Source organism: Callospermophilus lateralis, chromosome 6 (assembly GCF_048772815.1).
Source record: "Callospermophilus lateralis isolate mCalLat2 chromosome 6, mCalLat2.hap1, whole genome shotgun sequence".
In the NCBI taxonomy this organism is placed as follows: Eukaryota; Metazoa; Chordata; class Mammalia; order Rodentia; family Sciuridae; genus Callospermophilus; species Callospermophilus lateralis.
In genome coordinates, this window is record NC_135310.1 from 95,152,273 (window position 1) to 95,168,735 (window position 16,463).

At 31.1% G+C, this 16,463-nt stretch overlaps 1 protein-coding gene across 1 annotated transcript in view; it reads left to right on the forward strand.

The window, feature by feature from the left end:
- The window catches only part of Eys (EGF-like photoreceptor maintenance factor), a 1,514,165-nt gene that overhangs the window by 596,135 nt on the left and 901,567 nt on the right, over window positions 1-16,463 (forward strand). Inside the window, 1 exon segment of the mRNA XM_077109730.1 lies at window positions 2,270-2,469. Within this exon segment, the coding sequence (XP_076965845.1) occupies window positions 2,270-2,469 (200 nt within the window).

The window sequence follows — 16,463 nt, forward strand, 5'->3', positions numbered from 1 at the left end:
TGACTTTTGAGCACAAATTAATGCAGCTTAATTGTCCAGATCACCCTGGTTTGTGATGTTCCTCTCATTTTCCACCTCTTTCTCTCAAAACCCCAGGCTTTTATTTCTTTTATTTTCTGAAATTACATTAGTGAATTCCTTCTTAGGAAGCACTTTATTATATTAAATAGAGTGTAACGAAGTAATATGAATGATGATGAACAAAAGGAAAAGCATCTTCCTTGATTTTTGAACCAGGAAAGATCAAGAACTTCAAATGACAATTCGATTTTCTCTAAAAAGAAATTTCTTTTGTATTTCCCATTAAGCTTTCTAATTAATTTAGTAAAAGATTCTTGTAAACCCTAGAGACAGAACTCTTGGCAGTCTGAAAACTACCCTTGTCTTCCCATGGGAGGTATAATTCAATTACTTTATGTAATGCTTTCTAATAAATCATTCTATATATATCCAGCCACAGGACAGAGAGGGAAACAACATTGTTTCTATGCCACTCCCTACGGAATTCTGCATTTACATTCTGTAAAAATTACTGTAGGACCTTCAGGAAGTCTGCGAAGTGCCCTTGGATATCCATACATAGTTCACATTTTCAGCAAAGGTAGAACAAATATCAGAATGGCATCTATGACAATATATATTAAGTTCTATCATTCAGGTGAGTGAGAAAGATAACCATCTGGGTCCCAGGCATGACTTGAGTTTTATACTCAAGAGCACAATCCATTTCTTATTGAAAATGACACTAATTAAACTTTCAGGTAATTTTCATAAATCTTTAATTTTCCATTGGGTACATAATATGAATGTAATCTTTATTGTTAACACCTATTAAAAAATCAGTAAATATTTACAAACATAGGTATCAACTGATGACAGATTTATAAAATTATAACCTTTCAAGGTAAAAAGCTAAGAAAGCATTCCATGTTTATATATACATATAATTATCCCTGAGGATGTAATAACTTAAGACCCTAGTGTACAAATGACTCAAGTTTGTGCATGTTCTTTGAGAAATTGTGTCAACAGCACATTGCAGGTTCTTTTTAAACAGTTTTATTAATGATGTCATAACTTACCATAAAGTGTTTCTCAGAAATATAGATCCAAATCATTTAAGTTGACATTATATTAGAAAATGATGTCATATCATTTTTATGATGTAAGTTTTCTATAATGTTAGTACATATACAACCTAAAAAATAAAAAGCATATAGTATGGTATGATAGAAAATAAGTATACAGAGAAATACATTTTCTACCCAAGGCAAAGGCAAAATGACTGCAATAGGGACTAACAAGTTTGGCCCCAGAAAGGAAATGGAAGAAGTGAAGGAGGGCATGTACTGAACAGTTACTATGTGCTGGTCACAGTATCAGTTTGCTTTCTTTACATTCTTTATTTAACTCTCACAGCAACCTGTGTGAGGTTGGTAACTTTATCACCATCTAACAAATAATATACTTATAATAAATAGGATGTCATTGTTGAATAAATAAGACAACTTTAAAAATACTTTGAAACCTAAATGTAACAAAAAACTATTACCCAGATATCTCTTTTTATCACAGAATTTCTGTGCTTCTAAGATTATAGGTATTAGAAATATTTGACGTAAGTTTGGATTAATGTGTGGGAAAACAAAAGATTACAATTGGGGCTGGGGACATGGCTCAATTGGTAGAGTGCTTGCCGCACGTGTGCAAGACCCTGGGTTCAATCCCCAGGACCACACACACAGAAAAATTATAATTACTATTATAAATGTTTTAGATTTATTAGAAGGACATAAGACAATTGTGAGATATCTGATTTAATGACGTGATCAAACCTACATAATTCCTTTGAGAGTTAATGGATATCCTATTAAATCATGTCCCTGGAGAGTAGAGTTAAATTGGGGCTGATTGTGGCAAACTGGGGCATACCATGAATAATAAGGGCAGTGATCCCTGGTATTATCTATAGAGGAAATTTGCTGTATCAGTTTCATTAGGAGGAGGAAGAGTTGTCTAGTAGGGTACATATTTTAATAAGGCCTGATAGTTTCTTTTTTTGAAAAGTCAACAATGGAACATTTGACAGAAAATTTCTGGTAATCAAAAGTAAAAATCCTTTATCACTATAAGCATATTTTGTTTCTTGGAAGAAAGAAATATCATAAAAGCTTGCAGATTGGTTCCTCAAAATAGTTTTAAATAAGCATAATTTTAATAAAACAGTCTTACCATTAATAATCACATTTTATTCTGTTTCCTAATGTAGGACTGCACGTCAATTCCTTGTATAAATGGGGGCTTCTGTCAGAAGTTGGTATATGGATTTACTTGCATTTGTCCACACGGATACACTGGTACACACTGTGAAAAAATCATCGATAGTTGTCCTGAGCCTGATCTGAATTTGGTCCTCTGTCTGAATGGAGGAATTTGTGTTGATGAACCTGGACCCACCTTTAAATGCAGGTCAGCTTTTATTATTTTCAGAATTAACAAAATATGCATATGTTTAAGAGTATACTTTGAAGCATCGAAATTAAGTTTACAATAAGTTTTCATCTTAAATATATATAATCACAAGTTTTGAAATCAATGTTTACCAAAAGGCATTAATATATTTTCCAAATTCTATTTATTCATATCAATGCCAGGTTTCATATTTCCCAGGTTAACCTCATTTTAATAATAAATGTTTCATATTTCTTCTCTTTCCTGGAAATGGTTTATTAATTCATAAATGTTTCACATTTATACCATAATGTTTAGCCAGAGATTCCTTTCTGTTACTGAAATAACTATTTTCTAAGACCGGAAGGAGATACTAAATTTTTGAGTTATAAAGGCAAATTCATCTATCACTGCATTTTTATTTATTTATTTTTTAGTTGTAATTGGACACCATATTTTATTTTTTGTGATGCTGAGGATCAAACCCAGGGCCTCGCACATGCTAAGTGAGCGCTCTACCACTGAACAACAAGCTCAGCCCCTATCATTGAATTTTTGAATGAATTATTATTTAAGAAATAGTTCTTAACTTCTTTGGAGATGAATTTTAGTTTTCTTAGCTTTATGATCATATAATGTATGTGATTGGTCTTTTGAGAATTTAGCTATCTGTTCAATTATAATAAGTGAATTGAACCCAGGTATTAGGAAAAAATACATACTTTACCTCTATTTTTTTCCACTTCACTCTAATTTGTGATAGGCTGATGTTAAGTTAAAATCTGTGAACAGCTGTATTTCCATCACAGTATCTTAAATTGTTGACAGTTTTACCATGTATAATTTAGTAGTAATAGTTTACTAGTAAAGCATATCTGTTATTTTTATATTGCATCAGTTATTTATCCTTCATAAAATGTATTCTGTCTTATATTAAAGAGTGCCACTACCATATTTTCTTTGTTCAATTCTAGGGTATATTTTGCCCATTTATTTATTTTAATCCCTGCTGTAGCTATTTTTTTTTAATCTCTCATAAAGCGTATAGGTAAAAAAATTTTGCATAAACTCAAGACTACTAACATTTCATATAGCATTTGCAGAAGATATTTATCACTAAAAACATTTATTATTAAATATGTATTGCCTAACATGCCATCTTCATTTGGCATACATCCACACATATGCACACACACGTGGGTACACACCTGTGTGTGTGTGTATATATGTATGTGTGTGTGATATTTATAATCCTACTGTCTCTAATGTATCCTGTTGTTTTTAACATATATGTTTTGTTTATTGTATTTTGGAAGTTTGATAAAATGTAGAATACATTTTTAATACAAATGGAAATTGTGTGAAATAGATTTATAAAAATGACCATTGCAAGGGTCCTCAGGATTATAACCTAGAAAGTGTCTGGATTAAGTAAACAAAGCAAAACAAATATTCATCCCAATGAATGCAATGATATAAATCAGATTTCATCCATGGAAATCTAATTTGTTCAAATAAAAATAGGCTCCTAGATTTTTATAAATATTCCTTTTAGGGAAATATTATCTATGGATTAGCTAGGCTGACCTTTCTTGAAGCATGAAGCCAGTGGAATTCAGACTGCTTCTCTTCCTGGCACATCTCCCAGGGACAAGCATAGACATTTATTACACTACAAGGTTATTCAAATTGCATTTAAATTAGAGTCATTTGTCTCCAAAATTTCACTGTTGATTCAATGTGTCTGAAAGCCCCTTAAAAACTGTGAATGGCACTGCCCGAGAGGTGCAGTTTCTACAGGGACTTTCATACTGCACTGTGCAGAGTCATCAGGGTGCAAAGCAAACACTGTCCTTACTTTATCCCAGAAAAAACTCAGATGTTCTGGGAAAGAGTATTTTACAAGTTAAATCACTAGATGTTTAGATGTGTTAAAGGTTATTCAGTTATGTTTATTTAAAGTCATAATAAGATAATCAGTTTTCGTTTACTTAAAAAATGAAAATGCACTTTGCATTTGGAGTCCTATTTTGCATTCTACCAATGGAATCAAAAAGAAAGATCTCATTCTTAAAAATCTGGCAAAATATTTTGTTACTATCTTTTCATCCTAATTTTGTTTCAAAATTTGTACAGATCATTACTACATGTGATATTCCTATTTTTAATGCTGATTTATTAGTTATTCAACTTGCTAAGGTTTGTTTACCTTCTACTGGAAAAACAACTATCCAAACAAAACTTCAGGTGTTTATTCTTGTAGTTATTTTGATTAAAACTATTATATTAAAATATTTAAGCCCTCAACGATATACGTAATATTCTATAGGACTGGTTTCTTACCAATGATTTTAGGAGGACCAGTTTTCTTCCAGCATAAATCTTACGATGAATCACATTTAAAAAGAAAAAAGATTGGGGTACACTATCTCCTAAAATTCCCTAGCCAATTGGAAACTGCCAACCTAAAGTATTTCTGTGTTGCTGGCTTTGAGTATTCATTACAGAGTGGTGAACTGCACATTTCTTAGATTTTTGAAGTTTATACAGTAGCTGTGAATATTTTGTTTTAATCTCCATTGTTGCAGAAAATAAAGCAGGGTCTGTTTTCATAAATGTTATATATTTTGAATTCATTTGATTGACTTTTTTCATGGAAGCTGACATGACTTTTATTTCTTTATTAAAAAAAATATAGGAAATATTTATCCCAATGATTGCCAAATAGAGAACTTAAAATTTACATCCCTTCAGTTGTTTCATCTTTGAAATCTAAAGTGTTTATTCAAAATATGTGAAAATTATATATTTATGTTATTTATTTCTTTAAGTCTGGAAAGTTTTGAAAACCATTCTTTTACTTTGTTATTTTAAAATTGATTCATTCATTCTACATTCTGCTCTGGGCACAACCATTGCTTCCATCTTGTGTATCACATACTTAAAACTGTCCTTCATGCAGTTCACTTTCGTTCCATATTTATGACATTTTTCATTCCTTCTAAATTCTTAATTTCTCAAACTTTTATTCAATACCCTGAACTTCCTATCCTAAAGAATAGTTATCCTTTTATTTTTCAATCTTTATAAGCTTTTAAATAAGGTCGTTTTAGAGTAACAACTTAACAAGACATATTCTTATCTTCTGTTTACAAAGTAGTTTTTTTAAGAGTTCAGTTTTTTTTGTAAAGTTCTTGTCAGTGGGTTTATCTTTTTTTTTTGTTGTTATAGAATTGTGTAAGTTGACACTGAGTCTCAGTTACTACCATTTTTTATGCCTGCCTTATTAATCTTCTTTGCTGTTACCCTGATTTCATAAAACCCCTCTTGTGCTCTGACTCCATTGGTTAGACTCTTCATTGAGTTATCTCTGTGTGAACAAGACACTTTTAAATAATAAGTCTGACCCATTAAGTGATGGGTCAGATGCATGCATTAGTGCAGAGGCACACCCGTGAAAGCCTTTTTTTACTCCATGGATTTTGACTACTGAAATCTAGGTTGAAATTGCTAAGCAGTACGGTCCACTGGAACATCTTCCTTCTACAATTGACCTTCTAGGTTACAGGCACAGTAGAGTCATAGTTTGATAATTTATAGTTTTCTCATGAAAATATTTTATTATCTTTCTTTGATTATTGTGTGACTGTAACAGTGGTACATAATGAGAATATCTAGTGTTCAGTTTTCTTACTTTCTTTTTTTAAATCTTCCTGAAGCAGTAGCTAAATTCTGAAAAATATGGTAGTTTCTATAAGTGAAAAGGAAAGGAAGGGAAGGGAATTAGCTGGTTAAGCCTGAATATATGGAATGTAATATTGATGACTGTAAAATGAATGAACCACTGACATATAGTTAGTTTCCCTATTAGAGTAGAAAATGTAAATACTGAAATAAACATTAACTGTTTCAAGCAAAGCAAGTTATAATAACCTTTAAATAAAAAACAGTTACTAAAATGCTGGGTATATATTACCACATAACCTTCAAATAAGTTTACAGCTGTACTTCAGATGATTTCTGGAGAAATTAAAGGACATTTTAAAACTGACTTAATTTTAGTAATGCTTTAGGCAACCCAAACTCATGTGATATAATGGTCTAGTGAAGAAATATCAATTTAACAATATGCATGTTTAAAATATAAAAAATAAACTTGATTGATGATGGTGAGATTTTTGAAGTCTTTACCATTCATAGATTTTATATGTTTAAAATACTTGAAGGGCTGAGGGGTATAGATCCATAGTAAAGCATTTGCCTAGCGTGTAGGAAGTCATGGGTTCCACCACAGTGTCTTTAAAAAATTACAGATTTTATAAATAATGAGAAGGAGGGAGCTTAGATTTCTGAACACAAAGTAATGATGAGAAGATGAAAATGTTAATTACCCAATTTGATTAGTACATGCAGTGTGGTCTGAAATATGTAACAAATACAATATATGTAACAAAATTTATATTTGCTCATAAAATTTTTAGAAAATTAAAAACATAATATTTGATCATGTCATCCCTAGTTGTAACCCAAATGTATGTTTCTTGTTGATTTACTGACTTTTATAGCTGAATGAAATAGAGATTACCCCTAGCAACCTAGATATTGCATAGATGAGAAACCAAACACCTAAGGAGTTTGTACTCTGTCAAACACCTAAACAGAAGCCAGAGTCACTGGGAGAGTTAGTATTTGAATTCAGTGCCTTGCTTATTTATTTCCCTTATAGTACTTTTGATTTAAAATAAAAAGAAATATATACATCGGAAGAAAAGAGAAGCACAAACAGACATCAGGACTATTCTCTTCTAGATGCTGTTAAACATCAATTCTTGTACTTTATATCCCAGTGCAAAGTTTAAAGACATTAATGACTTTGTTCAGTTTAATAATGGCTGCTTTCAGAAGTCCATAAGTATTATTAACCATGTGTAACACTTTAATAGCATTTTAATGCATGCAAGTTTTATTAAACCATAAAAACTATGTTGAAATTACACTAAAATCCAAATTAGACTCACTTAGCAGAGGACTATAGAAATAAGTAAAAATATTATACTCTTTTCTGTTGCACTGTGTAGATTATAAGTATATAGCAGTTTATAAAACACAGCGCTGTGAAACAAAGCAAGTTGTTTGTGTTTAACGTGTGAAATCCTGTTTCAGACAATTTCCTCCCTATGGTGCTTTCTGCCTTTGTCTTTGCAGAGTTCCTTTTGGTTTCCAAAACTTTCCCACCCTCCAGTTGCAAATTTCTCTTCACTCTATTTCTTTTCATATGTGATTCTCCTTGGTCATTGTCTCCGTGTTCTGGAAATATTTCATCTTGTTGCCCTTCTCATTCACTTAAGTTTTATTATCCTTTCTGTACTAAACTGAGGATAATTAGCTCAGACTATCAATGCAGAGTGTAAAAGAACTTTTAAATTACGCGTTTGATATCTGCCACTATCAAGTATTCTTTTTAAATGATACAAGGAAATCAGTAAAAAATGAATGAATTTTTAAGTTGCGTATCTCAGTATCCATAAGATATTGTTAAATGAAACATTTGATACAAGTAAACCTAAGTGAACCTCCCAGTAGCATGCTTGAAGAAGGGTAGATGAATCTGAGAATGTTAGCTCAGCGAGATAGCACTTGCATGTATGTGCAATGTGTTGGAAAAGGTCCCCAGCACAAAAACAAAAAGAATAAATGTTCTTTCCTAATATACTTGGATAGAAAAACCAGGAAAGTTGGCTCAGGGAAGTTAAGTAACTCATGATTGTTGTAAGGTAAGGGTACTGATTCTGAAATACTCCATTCTCAACAATCGTTACCTTAGGTACAAATTAAACAATCTTCATACTTGTAATAAGACTCTGGTGTCTCAACAGTCATAGTGATTTACATTATATAGATCTTATATTTTCAGAATGTGAGGTGGACCATTTAGTATATAAAATTTACAACTTTTTTTTTTTTGCTTTCTCACTCTAAGAAAAAATAAATTGTCTTCTTTGACTTTATAAATAAAATATTACAAGTGACAGGTTAATAAGCAATACCCACTTCCCTTAATAGGACTAGTAATAGAGATATCATCTTTGGTATTTTAGCACATTATTAACAGTACAGGAGGAGAAGATTAAAATTTAAAACATGAAATTATTTTGATTTCTATATGTAAAATATCATGATTAAGAGTTATTATATAATTTTAAATGTTTATTTTAATTATCAAATTAATAAATAAACCTTTGCAATAGACAAATAAAGAATTATACTACTATATCATTTATTTTCAATTTCATTTTACAAATATGAAGATGGCTTATGATCTCCTAAATTTTATAACCTTTATAATTAGCTACTCAACTTTTATTTTTTATTTTATTTTTTAAAGAAAGAGAGAGAAAGAGAGAGAGAATTTTTTTAATAATTATTTTTTAGTTTTTGATGGACACAACAACTTTATTTTATTTTTATGTGGTGCTGAGGATTGAACCCAGCGCCCAGCGCATGCCAGGCGAGCACGCTACCACTTGAGCCACATCCCCAGCCCACCACTCAACTTTTTAAAATGATCTTTTAAAGACAATTGCTAGAATTGCCAATTTTCTTTGAGTGTTTTTTCAACTATATATTTTCATGTTTTAGTTCTCAAAATAATGTGAAGAAGTATGTTTTTCACATTTCATTGAAAATATTCTAGGTATTTTAAATAAATTAATCATGCTAAAATATGATTTGTCATATAAACATCATAATAAAACACTTAATTGCCATTACATTACTATTTGCATATTTCCAGTTTTTTTATTCGTCTTAGTTTTTTGAACATAATGACAGCAGAATGTATTACAATTCTTATTACACATATATACCACAATTTTTTATATCTCTGTTTGTATATGAAGTATGTTGACACCAAATTTGAGTCTTCATACATGTACTTTGAAAAATGATGTCCATCACATTCCACCATTCTTGCTAATACCCTTCCTCCTTCCTTTCCCTCCCACCCTTCTTCCCTAACTAGAATTCATCAAATCTTCCCATGCTCCCCCTCCCTTCCTCACTATGAGTCAACCTCCTTATATCAGAGAAAACATTCTGCATTTGTTTTGGGAGGATTGGCTAACTTCACTTAGCATTATCTTCTCCAATGCCATCCATTGACCTGCAAATGCCATGATTTTATTCTCTTTTAATGCTGAATAAAATTCCATTGTGTATATATGCCACATTTTTTTTTCCATTCATCCACTGAAGGGCATCTAGGTTGGCTCCACAGTTTAGCTATTGAGAATTGTGCTGCTATAAACATTGATGTGGCTGTGTCCCTGTAGTATGCTGTTTTTAAGTCCTTTGGGTATAGTCCCAGGAAAAGAATAGCTGGGTCAAATGGTGGTTCCATTCCCAGATTTGCAAGGAATCTCAATATTGCTTTGCTTATTGGTTTCACCAATTTGCAGTCTCACCAGCGATGTATGAGTGAGACTCATACATTTTCCCCACATCCTCACCAACACTTATTATTGTTTGTCTTCCAATAGCTGCCATTCTGACTGGAGTGAGATGATATCTTAGAGTAGTTTTGATTTGCATTTTTTTGATTGCTAGAGATGATGAACATTTAGTTTTTGAATAACTTTTTGAACTGACATTGAAGGTGACTCCTTATACTGTCTCCTCTGCTAGTGCTATTGTGATTTCTACTTTTCTTTGTCATTCCACAGACAAAAGAATAAAAATATATTACCTATATTGAGAATTTGCATTGCAGTTGGCTTTTCAAAATATAAATATAAAGAATTAATGTCATACAGTTCCACTTTCCAATCTGTATTATAAGTATTTAAAAAATAATAAGCATACTGCATTGTGTTTATCCTTTGTAGTACTCTTTTCAATCATTGATATATTTCTGATACATCTATATGTCTTACCATTTTAAACAAAAAAACTTCAAATATGTAAACAAGGAATTGAACAGAAAATTAGACTATGTCTAAATTTCATAGATTAATCAATTAATCAATGAAGGTAGAGATTTATAGAATCAATTAAAACCCAGAATATACAACTATTAGAAGCTTCTCTTTTTATTTCAGAAATTTGATACATGAAAATTAATACACTTAAATATGTGAAAAACAATTATAACTGATCTGTGTGGGATATGTTTTGAATGAATTTACAAAAATATATTTTTTTCAGTAAATATAATTTAGTAATTACTCATAGAATGTTGTAACTTTTTCGTTGAATTTCAATTATCTGCTGACAGAATAAACTGGATTAGCACTTCTCTTTCTTCAACAGCATACAATTATTTGGAATGTTTAATGTTTGTCCTGTATGAAAAAATATTGTATGAAAATGTACAGAATTTAAATTTCAAGGAAACCTAATAAGGAATCCCTTTAACTAATGATTGATCCCCAAATCGTATTTTTTTTTTAATTCTGATGTTTCTTGGAAGTGAATACCTTTATTAACATAAGGATGCATTTTCTAGAATTTAAAGTTGCAAAAATTGAGATAGATACTTTTAAAAATGTGGTCAATATCTCATTATTTCAGTAATATAGTTTATGCAAATTGTCAAGGGGTAATGTTTATTTTAAACATTGTTGAATAGTTCAAGATCTATATGTGTATTTACAATCCTAGATTAATCTGACATTTGCACTTGTAAAAATTAAATATTCAAAATTCAGATGCTTTTCTTTATTTTTTCCAAAATTATAATCCATGTTTTCAGCTTCATTTCACATTTAGCCACATTTTGTGACAAATTATATTCACATTGAAAAGAAAAAAAAGCCCCATTTACGTTATTGCTTATTCTTATTTATTTTTATTAAGTGAAAAAGATAAATTTTAAAAAAATAAAGTTTCAAATTTATAGGTTTGTCTAAATGCATAATACTTGCTAGTGCAAATAATTGTCCAGGAATCTGAATAATTAAATAAGGGGAGAAGTTTAAATTTATAATTTAAAAAGCTTGCTATAAAAGAAAAAATCTGAAGATTAAACTGTCCAAATATCCTGTATTTATGTGGGTACATAGATGTTTGAATTCCTGAAGAAAAACTAAAACTGCTAATGTTTCCTTTTGACACTTATAATATTTTAAGTTTGCTTCAGTGATTTAAGAGTTTTCAGAAAGTTCCAACTATTCCACAATAAAAACCAGTGTCAGAATATGATCTCTGTCTACCTGATTGGATAGAATTAAACTTTAATGCCACATTCTGCAGTCTAGGTTGGTAGTACTTTTTTCATCAGAGACAGTGGGCAGTAAGGAAGGAAAAAAAAAATTGCTCATGCTTCTTATTGTCAGTGGGATTACTGTATCTCCTCAGGTCAGGGCATCAGTACATTTATAGCATACTTTAGTTCTTTAGCCATACTTTTTGTAGAGCAATTTATATAGCTGAAAACTCTTCTTGCCTTTCAATTTTAAAAGCATAGCTTTTATTGTTCTTTATCTATAAAAAAAATTTCCAGATTTTTCCAAATATTTTAAGTCTGGCAGAACTATAAATCTGATAAATAGATTTTTGAAGATAAAGGATTTATGTTATAAGTAGTTTAAACAGAAATGTCGGTATGAATATTTGTGTTATACGTTGTGCACATATATAAATGGAGAAAAAGACAAAAAAACAAAGTAAGATAAATAAAATATCATAAATATTCCCACTTCTTTAGCAATGTAAAGGAATTTAATTTGTTTACACACATATAAAGTTGGCATTTCCTATCTATGGATTCCATACATATGGTTTTATCCAACTTCAGAAAAAAATGTTTTCAGAAATAAATGCATCTACTGAACGTATATAGATGGTTTTCTTGCCCTTATTCCCAAAGTGTACAGTTTAACAATTATTTAAATTGCATTTACCTTATATTGCTTATAACAAGTAATATAGAGAAAATTTAAAGCATATGTGTAGCTTTATGCAAATATTATGCTATTTAAGGAAGGGACTTGAGTATTTGCAGATTGTGGTTTACCAGACAGGATTCATAGAATAAATCCCCTGTGTATACCTAGGGAAGATTTTACGTGTGTGTGTGTGTGTGTGTGTGTGTGTAAAGTGCACAAGTTTATATTGCTTCATATATTGCTATTCATTCTACATAGATACCTTTATAAAATTTATTTGCATGGGAATTTTATTCAACAAATATTTATGAAGTGTTTTCAACACAACTTGTATGAAAGACAGAAATAAGTTAGAAAAATTTCTTAAATTAATAACTTTACACTCTCTTAAGAAAACCTATAAGCAAATTTGTAATAGTGTGTACAAACAGCAACCTGGAAATGAATAAAACGTCAGCAAAAGAATCAAGTAGAAAGTAACCTACGCTATTTTGTGGAACTTTTTAAGGCTTCAACTAGAGGTGTTCTTTGACTTCTGTCTAAAAGCCTGAGATCATTACAGGGATACATTTGATATCAAAGCTAAACTGCAAACAATGGAACAAGAAAATCTTTGGTCATTATAAATATAATTTCCATGTAAATAAAAATGTAATAAAATGTAATTTGTTGTGACAAAATAGGTTTATTGAGATAAAGAAACCAGACCCTAAAAATATTTGTAAAAGGTACTTTTGGGACTGATGGACTTAATTTTTCAAACAGCGAGAGAGGGTCCTTTAAATGTGTGTAATTAAGGAAATTCAGTTATCAAATGTGTATTTTATAAAAACGACCTTTGGGAGCAAATTTATCTAGGTAAAGAGATAAAGTACCAAACACTGATCAAGATGAGGGTGATGTGAATTTAGCAGAGATGGTAAAAAGGGAGAAGACTGAGTAAAATTGAGAGTGATAATGGGAGGCAAAATAATTTTGCTCTAGATTGAATGTGGGAGTAAAATGAAGAGTCAAGAATGACAACTTATTTTTTAAAGCTGGGATGGTTAAATATATCAAAATGTAAAAGTAACCTGAGCATTTATGCAAAAATCATTGTCTCTTATTCAAGTGGCAAGAGATCCTCCATCTCCTGCCTTATTTACTCAGTGAGAATGAATTGTTAGTTCAAATCCTCTCAACCTAAATGAAGCAAAAGAATCAGGCAGAATGAGTCTTCAAACCAGTTCCACTGAAACATAGAATCTACAAATCTAAAAATATATATATTAAAAAAAGAATTATATGGGAAACACAGGTCTCCCACATCTGTTTCCTTTGTTTACTGAATTTTTATTTAGATTGATCTACTCACATTTTAAGATTAAAGACCATGTAGCTTCACACTTACGGACAAGACTCTGCAAACCCACAGCAGTTCACTTTTAAACATTTTTTTTTTTTTGGTATTTCATAAATGTTTCATATGCCTATGGATTGAAAATATTCATCATACCATTCATTATTTTTTAGCATCTCTATGAACAAGAAGCTGATGCCCCTTGAAAATCCTTAAGGAAATTCAAACACATACAAAATTTACAAAAATAATGGAGTAATTTATGGATTAAAGAGTTTTGTAATGCAATAGGCTAAATATTTACTGCATATTTAGGCAACCACAAGTAGGTATGACAGTATTGTCTTTGATTCCCTTAAAGAGATGAATCTAATAAAAGATGTGCTTCTCAATTTGGGGATCTATGATATTTGTTACATGGTATTTAATACTAACATATTATAAATAATATAGTGAATGAAAGACTATTTCACTATTATGAATATATATCCTTGGTTTATTCATAAACTTATATAATGTACATGATGTTAAATAGCTCCCTTACTTATTCTCTGTTTTGAATGTATAATAATTGGGGCAGGCAGGTGTTATATGGATATTGAAAAAGCCTCCTTTTTAAAAAAGTTAGAATGCCATCTGGCTTATTGGCAACATGAATAGACAGTTTGCACTTGTGGATTTAGAGATCTCATGAGTCTATTGCTTATTTAAGGTTTACATGATGGATCAGGTGATTCATGCACTTTCCTACAGGTACTGTAGTTAAGCTTATTTAAAAAGTCTTTGCAGAATTATGCATAAAAAGTAAAATCACATTTTTATATTCATCTTTAATGTTATAAATATGACCCTACACTTTGAAAAAAGAAAGTACTTAAGCTTTATTTTCTAAAATTGTTCAACCAAGTGAGATGCTCATGCAAAATATTAAATATACCACTTCTATTATTTATTTTGGGGGCATGAAATAAATATGCTTTTGGGAAAATACAACAATGAGAATTTTTCTTAAAATTAATCCAATAATTTTAACTTATAGGTCATGAAAATGTATTAAATGTATTTATTACTTCATTAGGTTATTGTCATTTTATTTGTTTTGTTTTGCCAATTCTTGCTATAATTTTAGTGTCCCCATCATTTAAAATAATTTATCCTGCTACCTTGGACTCTTAAAGATTAAGTCTGTTCTTACTATAATATTGACTTTGCTTAGTGTTTTCATATGTGACCTCAGTACTTCTCTTTTTCTGCTCAGCCCCTGCATAGAATATATCACAATGTTTGGTAATTAGAAGGTACAACTGGCTAATATTGATTGACCTGATTAGAATTTACGAAGCAGAACTCCATTAGATTTTTCTCCTTGTTTGCAATGTCAGGAGTGTTGGAGAAATGGATGTATTTGTGGCTATCCTGGAGAGTATTATCCCCAGTGAAAGTAAAACTGGTATGAATTCCTCTTGTCAAACTCACCCCACTCCAGTGAAAGTGATAACACTTTAGTTAATTTCTCTAAATACACATGAAGTTGCAAGTCAGAAAGGTGGTATGTGAGTGAACTTCAGTAATTTGCTCTGGTATCTCTCATGCACTCTTGAGTCACACAAAAATACCTGAAGTTTAAATAGTGCCTAGTGTATATATGAGACTGTTTATTTTAGTGTAAGTGTTCACTTTCAAGGCCATCCCATTAATTTGAGGAAGACATTTCTGCTCTTTCTGGCTACTTGGCTATGCAGTATTTGACCAGGATTAAGTTTGGACACTTTGGAACACAGCCTCTGTGAATATCCTCTGTTCATCTATTTCTCCAGGGAAACTGGACACATGTATTAAGGGATAGCTATTATTTTTAGAACCTGAAACTGAATTTTATAACAAGTAACTTGAGGATATTTCTAAATCTGTTTCTCTTTTTTTTTTTTTTATTTTGAGATGAGGCTTCTCACCATGTCATCAGTGCTGCCCTCAAACTTCTGGCTCAAGCCATCTTCCTAAGCAGTAAAGGAGTACAGCACAATCCACCATGCCCATCTCTGCCTCTTTGTAAGTGGTTAGTTGCCCTATCAAATCTCTTTTTTTTTTTCTCCTAATCTTGTAAGAATGTCTTACATTGTTCTCCTTAATGGGTTTTTAGAAACACTGGTAGTATCTCTTCCAGGAAGAAGGGGGAGGTTGAGGAGAGCAATCAGCCAGAAGTTCCCCCCCCTCCCCGCCCTCACTTTCTCTTCTACAACCTCTTTCTTCAGTAAGCTTATCTATATCTTGAAGAACAACCCACTCATGGACCTCATATAAATTTGGGGCATTAAATGGATTCTTGAGATAATGCTTCTGCATAAGAAGCTGAAACTTTAAGGCAAACTAACAATAACTAATTACAAAAGTTGGACATGGGATAGGATTTCAGAAATATTTTTGCCTTCTTTATTTCAGTACTGATTCTGTACCTTCTAGCTGTGTGTTTGTGCACTTCTTATTTTGTTTGTTGCATAAACATTTTTAATCAATGCAGTTTCAGCAGACATTAGTGGTATTCTCCAAATCAGAAGCCACATCTAAGAGTATAGAATAATTCCTATATACTCCACATCTAAGAGTATAGAATATTCCTATACTGCAACTGAGCCAGATGCTTCTCTCAATCATTTTCCTTTGTTTCTGCAGATTACCACCTTTCCATAATGCATACACCTTCATTGAAGTCTCTAAGCAATTGCAGATGAGGTCCTCACACATAGTGGATCCTTATGTGTATGTGCTTGTAAAGATTACCACATGATTTT